The sequence below is a fragment of the Cygnus olor genome, chromosome 2, assembly GCF_009769625.2.
Source record: "Cygnus olor isolate bCygOlo1 chromosome 2, bCygOlo1.pri.v2, whole genome shotgun sequence".
In the NCBI taxonomy this organism is placed as follows: Eukaryota; Metazoa; Chordata; class Aves; order Anseriformes; family Anatidae; genus Cygnus; species Cygnus olor.
The window spans coordinates 56,256,668-56,274,417 of NC_049170.1; the positions used below are offsets into that span (position 1 = coordinate 56,256,668).

The window sequence follows — 17,750 nt, forward strand, 5'->3', positions numbered from 1 at the left end:
TTCACTATTACAAAATGTTGCTATTTTTATTCAGATGGGTCATCAAATCATGTTTACAACTATCAGCCATGTGATCATCCACGTCAGCCTTGTGACAGCTCATGCCCATGTGTAATTGCTCAAAACTTCTGTGAGAAGTTTTGTCAGTGCAGCTCAGAATGTAAGTAAAAATATGAGCTATCTATAAATTCTTTTCACTGTCCCAATGTCTCTGTACTAGCTCTCTGTCCCTACTGCAGACAGTGTTTGCAAGAGGAGCAAATAGTGTTAACAGTGTTTACAAAAATAAATAAAAGCAGCACAATATTCAGTTTTATCTTGCCCTCTTGTTAGCTACTGAACAAAGTCAAAGTCTTAATGCTTAGAATTGAGGAAGAGTGAAGTAAAATCAGAGAAGGCAAGAATTCTTAGTACTTCCACATGTCCTATAAAAAGATCAGTGGTTGTTTTTTTAATGTCCTGATATGCTATAACCTCTATTGTCTCTTTTATAATCTCTTTTTACCTGGTACTTTTTTCATACTTGCCCTTTTTGTTTTTCCTATGTTCCTTTGTAGGCCAAAACAGGTTTCCTGGATGTCGTTGTAAAGCACAATGCAACACTAAGCAGTGTCCATGTTACTTAGCTGTACGTGAATGTGATCCTGATCTCTGTTTAACATGTGGAGCAGCTGACCACTGGGACAGCAAAAATGTTTCTTGCAAGAACTGCAGCATTCAGAGAGGATCCAAAAAAGTATGTAGATATGCAATTACATGCCTATTGCCTTGTTTTGTTTTTTTGAGGTATTTTCATATTTTCATATCAGAATATGGATTTTTGTCTTTATGCTTTCAAAAAGGAAAAAAACACAACTAAAATCAAACAAAAACCAACCAAACAACAATAAAAAGCCAAAAAACAAAACAGAAGGAGAGGTAGCTGTCACTTATGTTACTTTGCTTATGTGCTGCTGTTAAGCTTGTACATTTTATCATATACCACTACCACGTTAATGTTTTTAGTGTTCTCTGTATAATACTGTGGTAGATCTCTCTTCTTTCTCCCAGTCAGATTTCTCTTGTATTTTGCAAACAGTCTGCTGTTCTAAAGTGGTAGCTTGTAAGCCTGCCTCTATTTCAGGATAAGAAAACTTGGCTCAGACATAGAGACTGCTATTTTTTTAAGTTGTTGATTCTGTTGATTCTAATGCAACAACTTATACACAGTCTACCAAATATATCTGGAAAGCCTGTTCAGCTTTTTTTTTAAAAAAAAAAAAGGAACAAAACAAAAACTTAATTTCTGGTCTGGAGCATCTTCCCACCAACTAGGCAGTCAAATGGTGAACTAATTAATATTATACTCCTGTCAGCAGACCTTTCTAGTTTGAAGTCCATAGTGTATATGGTGTCTAAGCTTTTTTTTCTCTCCACCCTGCTCCCACAGCACTTGCTGTTGGCACCTTCAGATGTGGCAGGCTGGGGAATATTCATCAAGGATCCTGTACAGAAGAATGAATTCATCTCTGAATACTGTGGTGAGGTAAAGAAGGTTATGTATAAACTTAATTGGTAAAGTTGCATGTTGGCTTGGAACCAAGAGATTGCCTATAATGTGATGTGATATTCTTTAGAGAGACAAATGTGATTGACTAAGTATGTATTTATTGCTGTCAGAGACTCCAAACCCAGGAGTCAGATGGTTGAAATGTCACAAAAATACTGACATAGCTTCTTGTGAGAATGAGTGCTGAAGTGTCATTTTTTATCTTTGATATAATTTGAATTCAGACACACCTGAAACTTTGTGCAAAATCATTTAATATAGTACTAAAATTCAGTAGGCACTTTCATTAACTGATATTCCACAGTAATAAATAATAATAAAACTGAATCATATATGCAGTCTTGATTTTGAGATAAGAAGCAATTCTGGCTTTCTTCCTGTTCTGAAAGAACTTCTTTATGCTTAGAGCAATCCATGATTGTTTGATAACTCCAGAATACTGAAAAGAGTATTTTATATTTGGGAATGTTTTCAGTGCCAGAGAATAAATAAGTAAGGCCTCTATTTTTTCCAACCTTAAGTTCTTATGGTTACAAAAGGGGAGAGGTGGTCTACTTTACAAATACTGTTCCTTTCAGATTATTTCTCAGGATGAGGCAGACAGAAGAGGAAAAGTATATGACAAGTACATGTGCAGCTTTCTGTTTAACTTGAATAATGGTAAGTATTTACAAGTCACAATCCTTACAACATAAATAAAATATGTATGTTCACAATATCCTTCAGCCCTGTTCTTTTGCAGGCAGCAGCAATTTTTTTTCCTTATCTTTTCCCAGTAATTTTCTTGGTTCCTAGTGCTGATAGTGTTTAATGTAAACACTATTCAAATAGATAGTAGTAGTAAAGCCTATTATACAAGCCAACTATGCAAGATGTGTAGGGTAGAAGTAGATTTTTAAGGAGTAAAATTACATGGAAGCACTAGTAAACTAACCTGAACAGTAAAAGTCATGCTAGCTATTGTTTGAAATAATTTTACTATGACTTAAATTAGCAGTAAGTTATGAAGGTAATTTGGGAGGAAAAGGAGAGGGAGCCACACAAATGTACAGCTACTGCTGCTTGAAGAGGAAAAACACTGACTGTACTGTGTCAATTATGGAATACTAGAAAATACGTGAAAGAAAAAAGCTGCCTTCTGTAAATGTTAACTTAGTATATTTATGGAACTTGTCCTTGTGGAGTAAGTTTAGAGAAGCCTCAAATGAGAAACTAAGGTATTGCTACTGGGGCAGGAGATAAATGGGCTGCTCAGTGTTGGGCAACAGGAACATTCTGAGTTGCAGGACAATAAAGCTACTGTAAGAGACTGTGCAAGCTCTTCCACATGGGAAGCTGAGCAGTTATCTTTCCAGCTGCTAAAATCTAAGCACACTAGGTATTAAATAAACATCAAAAAATGTTTGTAGGTGACCTATCTATCACTAGTGGTCTTTTTTCCTAGATTTTGTGGTTGATGCAACACGCAAGGGCAACAAGATTAGATTTGCAAACCATTCAGTAAATCCCAACTGCTATGCAAAAGGTAAGTTTTAAATTCACCTTTAGAGTAACAATACATTAAATGCTGTGGGATGCTAGTTCAGAATATGTTTTCAGTATTTGTGTTAACATGAGTTTATATTTCTTTTTAACAGTTATGATGGTTAATGGTGATCACAGAATAGGAATATTTGCTAAAAGAGCCATTCAGACTGGTGAAGAACTGTTCTTTGACTACAGGTTGGTAGATGTTTTCTGTAACTTCTTCCTATCACACATTAGATTATCTAGCTGTAGTTCTTGGCCAGCTCAAAATTAGCTGCTGAGACCTGAAGTTGCAAGGCACAGTAATTGAGAGACAATCTTGGAGCATTTTCTTTTAAGTCAAATAACAATAGTAAGACTGACTTAAGCAAAGCAGCTGGCCAAGAGCCTTGCAAACCTTCAACAGCAGCTTGTATCAAGAAAAGAAATGATACTTAGGGGGACAGATTTGCATAATGTTCTCAGGCAGACAGCCATTAAACTTTCTTTGGGTAGAGTTCCCTAGGTAGCAGTACAGGTTGTCTCTACCATCATTCAGAAATGGGCAAGAAATATTTTTGCTTTATTACTGAGAAGTGCTTGCTAAGATTGTGTTCATACTTTCCTTTAAAATCATTACTAGAAGAAAACTTATCTGTCCAGTGAAAACAATACTATTTAACTGCATTTCTCAAGGGTGACTTAATTTCCTTCCATTAGCTAAAATGAACTTTCTCACTGTGAGATGCAGGATGAAGAGTGTGGATTTTTTCCCCCTCTTTGGATTATGCTTTTCTTAAAGCAATTTCTTGAATGTTCTGCATTGTTCTGTATCTGCAAATTCACAGAGGAAGCAAAGGCCCTAGTAGTAGGAAAACTATGGCAAATCTGAGGGTATTCCAGGCTGAGCTCCTGTGTTGTTAGGTCAGAACAGTGAAGTTGAAATGCTCAGTGTTAATGATTTTTGTTTTTATTTTTATTTCAGATATAGCCAAGCTGATGCCCTTAAGTATGTGGGCATAGAAAGAGAAATGGAAATCCCTTGACACCAGCTACCTCTTCTTTTAAACATACAGCTGCCTTATCTTCAGGAATTTCTAGTACTGTGGGCAATTTTTAAAAGATAAAATGATGCAATTTGAAATTCTGTATTTGCAAAGTACTGTAACAGTAATTTATAGTAACAAATTTTAAAAAACAACTTTTTATTGCCTTCTCACCAGCTGCAAAGTGTTTTGTACCTATGACCTTTTGCAATAATGTGGTGTGGTACATTTTTCAACCTTGAATAAAGGATACTTGAACTTCTTCATTTTTACTGGAATGGAGTTGGAATTCTGTGCTAGGTAGCTGAAGAAGCAAACTGGCGACTTGCTTTCAATTTCTGAATAAAGGCAGCCAATATTTGCCTAGTTCTGTTTTTGTTACTTCAGGTCACATTTACATTAAATTCTTTACATACAATCATCTCTCTGACCTGTCAGGCTAATTGTAGGAATTTCAACTGTAGCACTTCAGTAAAAGAGTAGTGGTCCTCAGTTTTCATGCACCCTTAGGGTGAAGCTACATTCAGGTTCTCTAATGTGATGGTTGGAGGCCATCTATGCTGACCTCTTGTCATACTATCAACTGTACTTCCTCTACTTTCACTGTATCTATCTCATCAGTCTTAACAAGAGACTAAGTCCTAACAGTTCATTAGCAGCAGATGGACACTAAAAGGGGAAGGGGACTAAGTATAGTTGTGATTATTTCTGAAGCAAAGTGTTTTCAAGACAAATATTAAGATGTGGTGCCTAATGTTACAAGGTTTTCTTCTAGACACATACCAGCTTAATAGTAACCCAGCTCTCCAAACAGGTGTCATGAATCTCTGTGTAGAAAAAAACACTGAAGAGGCCACATGTGTCATCTGATAAGGGAACAAACACCATTCTATCAACTCCAGTAACTGCTACCCTGAATTGTGGCTTCTCTTAAGCTGCAACCTGAATGATGCAGCAGTAATTATGTACAGATTTCATGTGCATCAACCAGCCCAAGACCACTTAGGTTCCATCTCTTAACTGGCTTAGATATAAGTAACAACTGTTTTGCTTATTGGTACAAATGTTTAGCTCTTATTACAATGTCTTATATAGTTTCATCCAAAATTTTAGATTGCAGATACTCATCTGTTTAAGTCTTGTACAGAGCTGTCATGTTTTTTTCTTACTTGCCAACGGTGTACTGCTAGAACATGATGCTCTGATAGGTAGTCAAAACAGCTGGGCTAGGAGGGCACAGACAGGAAAACAGTATTACAAAACTGATTTCAAGAAATCCTGTCAGTAATGACTGACTGCATTCTGGACTGAGGAGGTTCTAACTCACTGATCCTTTTCAGACAGAGCTGAAATATTGCAGTCTGGTATCAAGTGCTTAATACCATCTTGTTACACAGTGACCCAAGGAATAAGAACTAAGACTTCATACCCCTCATCTTACTGATAAGAAAAATACAGCTTGAACCATTCAAACCTTTAGGGGCAGTTGCGAGGGGAGAAAGTCTCTTTTACTGGTCATTTTTGCTTTCCAGTCCCCATCCTTCCCCATGTTGTAACATGGGTGACCAGTCAGCTATTCTACTTCTGCAAGGTCAAAACTTATTTTCACCCTGCTTAGCTAAAGCATTTCAATTGCCTAGAGCTAGACTGAGAGCAGATGGGCTTTTTAAAATAGAGCTCTGCACAACATAATATACAAGCTATACAAATCAGTACTGCTTTAACCAGTGATGGGTTAGGCTGCCCAACAAGGCTATGAAAGGCAGCTCACAGCAGGTTATTTCTGGCATCCCACATGACCATTTGGTATGCTTCTCTAGTGCCATACCACCCTTACATCCCCCTGCAGAAAAAAAATCTTATGAACTTCAAAAGGCAATTCAAAAATCAAGCAGCAAGGTGCATTTAATCATACAGGCAGTCTTCAGTGCAATTAAAGTTCTTTCAGTACAGGAATAGGAAGCTTCGAAAATCTCAAATTCATAAGACTTTATCCATTTTCCAAATGAGTTAGGATTTTTTTTTAAACCAAGCAGTTTTGTAGGTCAAAGCCTAGTTATAACCACAAAACTTAGATTCCCACAGAGAAAAATATTATCAACACCAAACCTGCCTCCCTTCTCTTGATGCCACATAAAAAATAAACTGATCATTTCTAAGGGGAAAAAAGGGTTTGGCTACAGAAGCAAATGCCTTTTTACCATCAAGAATGAAAAAATATAATTAACAAGATTGAGTTGTGTGAGAACTGTAGCGTTTTGCTTGTAACATACGTAAGCCAGTTTTCATTTCACATGTACTTGATGAATATACAACATGAAAATAATGGAATGAAGCTTGGTCAATCAATGTATGTATAGGAACAAATATTTTATTCCCATCACAGGTTGCATTTAATATGAATTAATCTTTAGGAACACACTCAATTTTCTGTTCTATTCAAAGAAAGGGGCAGACTAAACCTTATTCAAGGCAATACTTAGGCAAGTGTGATGGGATACGTTAAAAATATCTCGAATTTCAGATGACCAAGTATTTCTGCATATTTCACATTTTCTATTCCGCTTATCTTGTGAAATCACAGTTTTCTTCTCTTTTCAAAGCAGGCATTTCCTCTTAAAAAGAAATAATACTTATGTTTGATTACAGATGAAAATTAATCTCTTCAGAGAACAAAGTATGCTTTAAATCACTGGAAAATGGGAAAGGAGGAAAAGCGAAACAAGTTTCTATAGCTTTCATAACCATTATACCTTTTATTTACATTTAGAAAGATAAGTCATGAAACTTAAAACAATAAAACCAAATGCAACTTGTACAGAAATCTTTTCATTTTTTTTTATTTATCACATTAAAAAATGAAACACACTATACAAATGGTTTTTCATAGCAGATTACACATGGGTCCATTCAGACTCGCTCTCAAAGTGCTGCCAACATTTATAAGTGCTGCCTGTGATGGCAGCTGTTTATCATATAGCCAATGTATTGATTTAAATGCAGTAGCATGCAACCCTTAAAGGAAAAGGGTTTGATTCCTTTCTGTTCTTAAATTAGGTTAAATGGCATTGGTGTCCATATTTACATACTTGAAATGTATCAATCCTGAGCAGTTCTGATGTAAGTCTGAGACTGGCTGATGGGAGTCCTGGTCTCAGTTATTAAAAAGGGAGGTCCAAATGGCAGCAGGGTAGCTGCTATGAAGTTCCGTTGCTTTCATTCTTTCCATCACATACCTATTTGCCGAGTGTCACAGAGTCAGAAATTTTGCTAATAAAAATGTTAAGCCAAGTAACTGTAGGTGTCCTTCTCACCATCAACACGTTCCAAGTACTCCTTCTCAATCAGAATGTCAATGCATTTCTGTGAGGAGAAACAAAGGTAAGTGGTGGGACACTGACAGAAACCCTCCGTGGTTGCTACGAGCTTTGAACAATTTTGGCCTTTGATTTTCATGCCAATTAGAAGATGGGAGTAGGCAAAGGGCACAAACCAAGGCAATTCACTCTCCTGTTTCTGACCACATCCATGTTGAAGACACTCCACTAGTCCACTGAACTGAATTATGCTTACTTGATGTCATTCCATGGTAGTATGCTCAGCAACTTGGTAGTAAGACAGCAAATAAAGAATTAAACCAAGATGTAGAGTGCTTACTGTAACGTTACTAAAGATTGCTAAGGCAGTAACTAGTGGCCTGTTTAATGACTTGTCTATATGCATCTGTTTCAGCACTGGTGCCTGTTCATACAGTGGCTTTCCACTGGCTGTTCCACGCTGCACTTGTCCCTCTGGGTTTTGGATGTAAAAAGAAAAAGTGGTACCACTAAACCAACCAATCAGGAAAACAATTAAATATAATGCCCCCTTCCCAACATCTTTATTCTAGAAGAGATCAGGAAACTATTATAGTAAGCAGGTCTGTAAACAGTGGTACTCTGACAAGTGTGAGAGCAGGAACAAGAGGTAAGCCTGGAGAAGGGGTTGCTGTATGCTGGCACTGGCGCTTAAAAAAAAATAGAAAAAAATAAAAGCACTCAAGCTACTATTTTACCATTGAAAACAATACAAAATATAAATATTATACATTAGAGAAACTAATCTATTATCTAATCTAAACAGAAATTTATTTCTGTTTAAAATATTTACTGATTAGTTACAACTTTGAAGCTCTGTCCCTACTCATCCCATCTTTAGTTTACCTTTTTAATTCAGAAGCATGTATTTTATCTTCCTCACTCCCCGAACACTGGTTCAGAGCAATGATTTTCACATACCTTAATTACTGGAACTCGTGGCTTGAACCTTGAGGATAGCTGTGTTAGCACTTCTCCAAGCAGTTGCTGGTGTTTTAGAACCTTCCTCATTTTCATGATTCTTACAATAGCAGCCTGCCAAGCAAAGTCAGAAAGATGTGCTTTAGTGCATACAACTGGACTTCTCCATAGAATCATTTCACTTCCCCAGCAGATGTTTGCTAGCACAGAAGCATCACTACAAACTACTTCAGTAGCAGATGGGGAGAAGCGTACCTACAAGTGCCAACTACTCACACAGATTTTCATAACTCATTCTATATAGCATACAGTCATCAAAAGTGCTTTTGACACATGAATTTTGAGAACTACTCTGCTTAAGGTCAATAAGGATGATGGTACTAACAGCAATTTAACCTTACAAAAACATTTAACCTTACTGTGACATTCTCTTAGTAGTACATTTATGTAGCAGGCAGGTGATTGATGCCCCATGCCTGTCACTGTTCAAGAGGCATTTGGAAAACACCCTCATTAATATGCTTTAACTTCTGGTTAGCCCTGAAGAGGTCAGGCAGTTGGACTCTAAAGGTCCCTTCCAACTGAACTATTCTATTTTATCTCCTTCCCCTGCCCTCCTTGCTTCTCAAGTGGATTCCAAATGAAGTGATAGAAAAACACCTTCTAGTTCATTCTGCCTAGATATTACTAATTTTCACCCAGAATAGAGGTCTGGTGAGTGTATGCCTCCATGGAACCCAAACACTCACCAACATGTTAAAACTATGTGAGGGACAGTATGCTATCATGTCTTTCACTGGAAGCACCTTCAAGAGCTTTGTAAATACATTTTTAGCTCCATTCCATTGCACTGGAACTACACATTGTCTTTTATTAAAAAAAAATAAGAAAATCCCATAGTATGTTTCAGTAAAAGACTACAGGGTTAGAATTTCAAGTGCACTGTGTGGTAATATTCTGCAATACTAGTCACCTGAATCAGTAGTTTCCTATCTTCCTCTATATTTTTGTGTGTAGTTTCTTGCTCCTGCTTCTGTTCAGTCTTCATTGGCACATTGATGTTTACCCTTAATTTTTTGCTGCAAAGAAAAATAGAAGTTAATCAAACAATTAGCCTGTTCTCAAAACAAAACAAAAAGCTCACCAAACTACCCACAATTACCTGAACAACAAAAGTAGACTATCAGTTCCAAAAGATTTAAATAATCTCATTCAAGTTAAAAATAAATAAATAAATAAATAAAAAACAGAAAAGCGGTGGGCCCATGACTATGTGTAACATGTATCATGCTGTGTTACGAGCGGGAAATAAGCCACAGCACCAGGGCACTCATGAGTGAGTGTGTCTCAGTGCTCAGCCTGTCAGTCACACTTGGAAGTGCTGCAGCGGACAGATTCCATTACATACTTAGCAGTCCTGTGAGCTGTAATTTGGGAGCCTACAATCCACACAATGCAGCAACACTCAAGTGTTTCCATTACTACACTGATGTAGCTGACAATGAATTCTCAAACCTTTTTTTATTGGTCAAGAGGAGAAAAAAAGCAGATGAAGAGGGAGGTACAAGGACAAGTTTTAAAATAAATGTTTCCTTCACTTAAGATCTTATCTTCAGGAAGTACTGAATTCCTCATTGAATGTGTGTCTATGCTCTGGTTAACATGATAAGAAGTCAGCACAGTGGTGAGAACAGCTTAAAATACACAAACACTGAAAACAACGCTGGTTAAAGTAGGTAAGAAAAACTACTGTGAATCATGTTTAAGTTTTCACAGCACTTTCCACACTGAAGTTCTAAAATGAGCCTGCTGATCTTCTCATGTTATTGTGACTGGATGAACACTTAAGTCTTTGGCCTTTGCTGATCACTGTACATTACTTTATAAAATATAATGTCCTTTGCAGACTGCGTTTAGGTTATGCACCCCTGTAAAAAACAGCACAATTATAACTGGCAAGCAGCATATCTTGCCAGAAATAAATTATACAAGAATTAGATAAGAATCAAGGAACAAAATGGAGATCTGAAAACATATTAAGGCTTTGCCAGACTTTACGAGAAAGTCAGAGAGCTGAAATCTTCTCTATCCCCTTACTAGCTGTCTCCTTTAAGGCTGGTATATGGATCTACATCTGTACTGGCACTTGAACCCTGGAGCTTTTATCCCATGTATATTATATTTTACCCAAACTTTGAAAGCAGAGAAGCAGGATGCTAGCCATTCTATACAAGTGAAATAGCTAGGCAGCTGAAGGTTTTCCTTACTTTTTATAACCAAGATACAGTTTTATTAAGGTATCTGGTTTTAACTCCACCTCATCAACATTTGCATTTTCATCTTCCAAAACCTGCAAGAAATAAAGTAAACAAACATTAACCAATACATTTTGCTGAATGTTAGGCATATCATAAAAAACAAGGGGTACTTACAAGTAATTTTGATTTCAACAGTATCTGTAGAACTTGTGCCAAGATATCCTACAAAATTACAGAAAATATTATCAGACAGACAGCTCCTTTCCCTAACCTAAAATCCTCTAACAACAATACAGATTTACACTACGAACTATTGAGTGCAGAGCACTCCAAAATGAACCTGAGAAGCACTAAAAATGTAGTTAACATTAAAAAAAGTAGTCAGGTCCTTTTTGGGTGTTAGGACACATTCCCCTGTAGTAGGCAAATACCATCAAATTCTTTATAAAGACTAATTCCAAACAAAAGATCTTTCTAGTTGTTGTTCTACAAATCTGCTTACAAAATCGCTCCTAAGTATTAGAAATATTTTTCCTTCAAACCATGCAAATTTAAGTACCATGCCAGGCTTAAACCTCAAAAGTAAGCACCCTCTGTTTTCTGATTAATGTATTTTTCTTGTCTTCAATACAGAAGTCTGTTCTGGTTACTGTCACTGGTCAGACACCCAGATGGCTACACTAGTCAATGCTCTGTGCAAGGTTGCAAAGCTGCTATTTTAACACAGTGAAAGTCTTCTGGATTTCATGTTAAGTTTCATGTGAATGAAGAGGTTTATTCAGGTCCAACCATGATCTGGGCCAAATACTTATATTTTTATAATATAATATATATATATATATATATAACAATGTCCGTTTGCATTTATCTATCTGCAGGTATCTGCAAGCAAGCGTCTGTAATAAATGGTAACCCTGCAGCATACCTAAGACTTCTGAATTTGTTGTAAATCATCAACAGCAGTAACTTACTCGATTTGCATTTCTGAAATCAAAATGTAAAAAACCTCACTGACTAGGTATTACCTAACTTTCCAGAAGTCCCAGCAGACTTGATTCAGAACTACTAGGAAAAGACAAAAAATGCTAAATAAACTGTGGATTATAAAGGCTACTTGGAAAGAAGAAGGAACCTTTTTCACAACAGATAGTGAGCCTATGATATACAGACGTTACTACGTTCATGTATATAAGCACTGAAATGCAATGAAAAACAGAAATGCGAAACACAATCATTTAGGAAATAAGATGTTCTCTAGGAAGAACAGTATTTAATATTAAAGATTTATGCAGGGAAACTGTGAAAACTTGATATGACAATTCAGCAGGAACGTACACGATTCACTCTAGTGATCAGACATGCTAAGATTCATTAGAAGATTATGCAGTTATGATTACAGGAAAGTAAACCAGGATAGTTAACCAAGAATAGAGCACATCTGCTCCTTCAGGACAGAAATCAACTCTGGCTTCAAGCATGTCTAATCCCAGTTTCTTATGATAGCAGAAGAGCCCTGAAGACCAAAGAGTGCAGTTAAATGTGCAAAATCACTACCATTTTTATTTGAGTACTGTCTGTCAACTGCTGCACAGTGTAGGCATCTTCTGTGTTGTACTGCAGTAAAATTGCCATCTGGAATGTGGATGCCTACCAGAAACAAAAATCAGAAAATGAGAATGAACATACTTACTGAACTTGAACAGCTTGGAATTCACTAGCATGAACACACATACTCAAATAACTGGACAATGGAAAATAGCCAACTAGCACTAACCATTATACAATACAGGAAGTCTGACACTACTTATATAACCAGAACTCTACCTTCCAGCATTATCTAAACATAAACCCTAAGATAATGAGCACTGAACTAGCTGCAGATACTTAATATCTTCTATTACGACGTCAAAGCTTTATCTTTTCACTTGTTAATATCAATTTTTAATTGTTTTCCCATCACTCTCTGACTCTTACTCATTTAATCTTCATTAAAAACCTACACGGACTACTGAATTCATTCTCACAACCCTCTCAAATCTAACAGAATAATGAAAACAAATTTATAAACAAGCAGCTATCAGTGGCTTATTCATGTCTATCACCGTTGGGTTAACATATGCTGATTACACAAGTTCAGAGTCTGAGATTATCTTGTTTCTTCTCACCGTTGTGAACTCCCCTCCCCTGCCTACTTTGAGAGAACGCAGACAGAAAAGCATGACATGCATGAGATCTTCCATAACACAGTCTGTTGTATCACATAACCCAGTTCAACAACCATTTAAACCCCAAGTAATATATTCACTTTTCCAAATCAAATTTCTTTTAAACAAATCTTAAGTATCATTACAGTAAATAAATCAAACATATAATAAAGGTTCTATTTACCATAACACCAACAACTACCTGTGGAGAGCTAGTATTTGTTCACATTAGTAATACCCAGAATACCTTCAATCATCAGATCTTACACCTGCGCTTTTTTCTTTTTTTTTTTCAGCCAGTAGCATTGTACACAAGTAAAGCTAATGAATGCTTAGTAGCTAAACACATACATATGTATACATGTACATGCACACACAAATGCAACAATTAATGAACCAAATGATTTAAAACACTTGCGATATATCATTACATACTGTTAATGAATATTTTGACATACAAATAAAACACAGCTTAAGTCTCTGTATTATCTTTTAAAAATTTGTATGGGTGCACAGGTATTCACATGAACTCCACTATTTCACCATCTACACACCTTGCCATTTTAAACACATTTATCTACACAATTATCCTTTAATGTTGGGAAAACCAGTTATCTCCAAATGAGAAGAGGTTGTACAGCTCATCTACAATACATAAAAGCAGTGGAGTAGAGCATGAATGCATGTCTCCAAAGTGATCAGCTGCAACCAGCCCTCTAAAAATGCAAACATCACCAAGTGTTTCTACTGGCACAACTTTATTCGTACCTGTAACGTGTATCTATTTTTGAAACAGTTGGTAACCAGTTCCCCTTTCGACAGCTGATACAACCACGTTAGTTTTCTTCCACTGTGACGACTGGCATAAAATGCAGTGAATCTCTGATAGCTCCGTTCTAACTGTATAAAAACAACAACATAAGAAAACCAAGAATATTATTTTTCTTCATCCTTTATTAGAATATGCTCTGTAACCAACACATGAGAATCAAATCTGATTGCCCTATACTGCAACGTTGTCTGAAATACGAAATATTCAAGTTCTTCTGATTGGATGGAAAATTTTCCTTTGTAATGAGTTTCCCCTTTAAAACGTCATTAACAATAAACCCCTTAACAAGCATCTAAATTTCATTCTTCCTTATGATATATTAGGTAAGACTAGAAAGGTGATTAAACTACCTTGATCCTCCACTTAACAGCAGTTGCTTCTCATGTTAAGTATTCATTTCTTTTCTAGTTTTCTGTTGAGTGCTTATCAAAAATAATGATTACAATATCCAAAGAATTTATTGGACAGAACTGAAGCAACTGCAACAAAAAGTTTCTTACATAGAATTATACAAAAAAATACGCTAACGAAGACTTGTTTCAGTTACTGTGGAATGTTTTGAAGAAAGCTTCATTAATTGTCTTTCTACAGAAGAAAGAATTTAGGTATTTCACATAATTTTCTCCCACTACCTTTACTCGCTTATCTTATTCCCAATATCCTTCAGCCAAAAAGCCAAACCCCACATCCAAAACTTCTAGACAGAAAAGAACCTTCCAGTCCTCTCTGACACACAACAAAACACGCACACACACCAGCCTTGTTCTTGTTTAGTAATCTCATTGCTCTGATGCACAAAGTGCAGCACCTTACCTCAGAGGGCAGAGCAAATGTGCAAGACTGCTGAAATGGCCACGATCCAGAACTCAGCACCTGTATGCTGAAATCCACTGAAAGAGAAGAATGCACATAAATAGGGTGGACTGCATTATCTTCCTTGCTTCCACTCACTGCTCAAACACGCAGTTTGTGTTCTAACACAAGAAATAGTTTTGTCTTGCTCAAACTAACACAATGAAAAGTCATTAAGCAATATACATTATTATTATTCAGACCACAGAACAAAGGAATTCATGAAGGATGATGGTACAGCTGGATAGGTTTAGGTTTGTGACACTCAATTTTCTCTCATTTGCAGAAATTGCCCTGCTTCTATCAGACTCCTCTTTTAACATGCAAGTATAAAAAACTTATAAATGCACATTTCTGTGTGTAACTAAAACACAACACATAGCAAGAATAAAAATTATACATTTATATTTGTAAGGCATATCACGTAATTCGGTAAGAAATAAAAATACAAAACTAATGTAATCCAACAAATAATTATCAATTTTTGAAAGGATTTGATTCAATGCGTTTCAAATTAAAAACAAAAACAAAAAAGCCATAAACACATAAAAGAAAGTGATAAGGCTTTCTAACAATGTAACACAGTATCCTTTTTCTTAATACTCTTATAGAATTACAATTACTAAGCCATGTTGTGTTCAAAAACAAAGCTATTTACAGAAAATCATATTTTCAATTTAAAAAAAATGACAGCATTTAACTTACTTTCATTACATACCCAAATACAAGCTACAAAAAGCTATGAAATGCTATTAGAAGACGAAGTACAGAAGACTAATTTAAAAATCCTGGCTATCTTGGACAAAATAGTATCTCTAACCATTGGGGATTATGATATGTCAACTAAATGTTTCCCTTATATAGTTAGCACGTAAACATACTACTTACAATCTAGTGGTTCTGAATTGGTCAGGTGCTTTTTAAATTGCTCGTTCAAGTCCTTGCTTACACCGATATCTTGGAACATCCGTTGCAGCTTGGACGTATACTCGAAACCACAAGCTTGCTGTATTTTAAAAACAGGTATGTCAGCACAAGACAACACGTTTGACACTGAAGAATGAAAACAAAGCATAGGAGCTTGTTTTCTTAAAAGATGTACAAAGTTTAGTATTTCCTTTACTGAATTATAGATCCCAACTAAATGTGTTCTTCAACTTATCAAAAAGTGAAAATTTAGTTTAAAGATGAAACAAAAGCACAAAATGAAACAGACTACCAAAAGATCACTAAATCTTATTTTGCTTGACATTGTACTAACAAATGAAATTAAGTTAATGAAATTAAGTCCTTCACTTGGACAACAATATCCATGTTATTTATTGGATTAAGAATAAACTTTAACTCCATCAAACAGACATGCATTACAAGTTCCTAAGAGGTTAAAAAAATCAGAAATGGATGAGAACTAGGTTGTGTATTTTTCTGCTGTACATAAAATAAGTGAAAAAACAAAGTGAAAGTATATACAGCAGTGATATCCAAGGTACTGTGAAGACGTGCAATATGGTAGATCTTGGGACAAACAAGGAATACTCACTTTTAGTTTAGAGATCATGCTTGCCTCAGCATCATCACTAGCACTGTTCTGATGTACAAGTCTTTTTGCCAGCATTTTAGCATAGAATTTTTGAAACACATCTTTATCCTCAATGTACTTGAAGACAACCATCTGGAAAAACCAAGATAATTTGTGAGAAAGAAAATTAAGCGTTTGTTCTGAAAAGCTTTAACAGGACCTACTTCAATAACACTTCAAATTTCACAGCGTTTTTTTTTTGTTTTTTCTCCTTTTTATTTTTTAAATGTGAACACAATTTTAAATACATTAACGGTATATTCCACATAAACAGTCTTATTATGCGTTAATATACATAGCATATATATATAACTATATAAAAACAGTGTACGAGCTGTTATACGTATATATAAATCAACTAAACTAAGTGGAAATTCTACCTTGTCATTTTAAATACACTAAGTGCTCTGTATTAAAAATATGTACAACGAAATACCATTAACAAGTCTCAGAGATAAAGACCATCACTGAAGAGCAAATGACATCAAACATACAAAGTAAAAGGTTTGATCTCATCTGACTTATGTGACAATTTAATATTACTAACTTGTGAGACCTAAAACAGAAGAGAACTAACTATTTACAGATGTCTTACCACTTGATTGAGTGTATCTTCCAATTCTGCTTCTTCTGGATTCTTTGAGCTGTAATGAAACAAGTGAATTTTTTATGATTCCCCAAACTACTATATTAGGCCAAAATAAAGAAGTATATGGAAATTTATTTCATAAACAAAGGAAAACAAATTGAATAGTTTTGGAATCAAAGACTCTCAAAAGAGGAAACAGCGTAATGAAATGAATGCTTTTCTCTTTACTCCACAAAATACACATATGCAAGCACTTCTAAAGTATGTGATTCTGAAACAATAGGTTGAACTCCTGTACCATTAATTGCTTGTGATTTCCTGATAGCCTGATACTTCTCCGGATATACGGGCTTAAATGTGGGTCTCTTTCTTCCTGCTTTCTTTTCTGCTGCTAAACGCTATCTTCACTTCTTTTCTTAGATAATATAGTGAAAAGGAAACAGCTCAGATAGCTGGGTCATGAAAGCTAAGGTGGCAACACATTGTTTTTCTCCATATCACGCTTGTCCATCAGGCATAACCCAAATCTAAGCTATAGAAGGGTTGTATCTATAAAGGGGAAAAATAAATCCTTTGCAGGAAGAAAAAAGGGATGGATGGGAAGTGAGAAGTGAGCAAGTTTTTCTGGTTTTGTTCCCTCCCACCCTAAAGTTGTCAGTGACAAAAACGACACCAATCCAGTATGAACTGGACTGGTACCAACTCAATTTATGTGCCGTTTAATTATTTGAAGCTAAATACTTTAATTAATTTATGAACTATAAGAACTTAGAAGGCAATTTCTGTCCTCCTCAATTTCTGCCCAGATGGAAGAACATACAGAGAACAACAGAAGGAAAGCAAGAACTTTAATGGAAAAAGGGATTGTGCTTCGTTTCTTTGCCACATGTATGTACTGCACCACTCAATTTTACTGGGGGGGGGGTGGGGGGGGGCACCTAGAACTTAGAATAGAACTTAGAAAAATTAGAACTTCGTTTTCTATAAGAAAAAAGATCTTAATTCTTTTCTTATTTCCCAACCTCCTGCCATTCTTTAAAAAAGAAAAGTAAACTACA

General features: G+C 35.8%; 2 protein-coding genes across 5 annotated transcripts in view; one reads left to right on the forward strand and one right to left on the reverse strand.

Annotated features, from left to right (window-relative positions):
* EZH2 (enhancer of zeste 2 polycomb repressive complex 2 subunit) overlaps window positions 1–4,363 on the forward strand; it is a 34,732-nt gene extending 30,369 nt beyond the window's left edge. Inside the window, 7 exon segments of the mRNA XM_040550378.1 lie at window positions 35–160; window positions 558–736; window positions 1,430–1,525; window positions 2,128–2,209; window positions 2,994–3,074; window positions 3,187–3,271; window positions 4,041–4,363. Coding sequence (XP_040406312.1) covers window positions 35–160; window positions 558–736; window positions 1,430–1,525; window positions 2,128–2,209; window positions 2,994–3,074; window positions 3,187–3,271; window positions 4,041–4,101 — 710 coding nt within the window. The 3' untranslated portion in view covers window positions 4,102–4,363.
* Window positions 4,364–6,835: 2,472 nt separating this feature from the next.
* The window catches only part of CUL1 (cullin 1), a 50,671-nt gene continuing 39,756 nt past the window's right edge, over window positions 6,836–17,750 (reverse strand). For all 4 annotated transcript variants that reach the window (XM_040550377.1, XM_040550374.1, XM_040550375.1 and 1 more), the window contains 11 exons: window positions 16,699–16,747; window positions 16,065–16,196; window positions 15,413–15,530; window positions 14,486–14,562; window positions 13,609–13,740; window positions 12,191–12,283; window positions 10,811–10,858; window positions 10,646–10,728; window positions 9,352–9,457; window positions 8,379–8,492; window positions 6,836–7,464 (listed from right to left, as the gene is read on the reverse strand). In XM_040550377.1, the coding sequence (XP_040406311.1) occupies window positions 7,384–7,464; window positions 8,379–8,492; window positions 9,352–9,457; window positions 10,646–10,728; window positions 10,811–10,858; window positions 12,191–12,283; window positions 13,609–13,740; window positions 14,486–14,562; window positions 15,413–15,530; window positions 16,065–16,196; window positions 16,699–16,747 (1,033 nt within the window). In that variant the 3' untranslated portion in view covers window positions 6,836–7,383. The remainder of the gene's footprint in view (window positions 7,465–8,378; window positions 8,493–9,351; window positions 9,458–10,645; window positions 10,729–10,810; window positions 10,859–12,190; window positions 12,284–13,608; window positions 13,741–14,485; window positions 14,563–15,412; window positions 15,531–16,064; window positions 16,197–16,698; window positions 16,748–17,750) is intronic.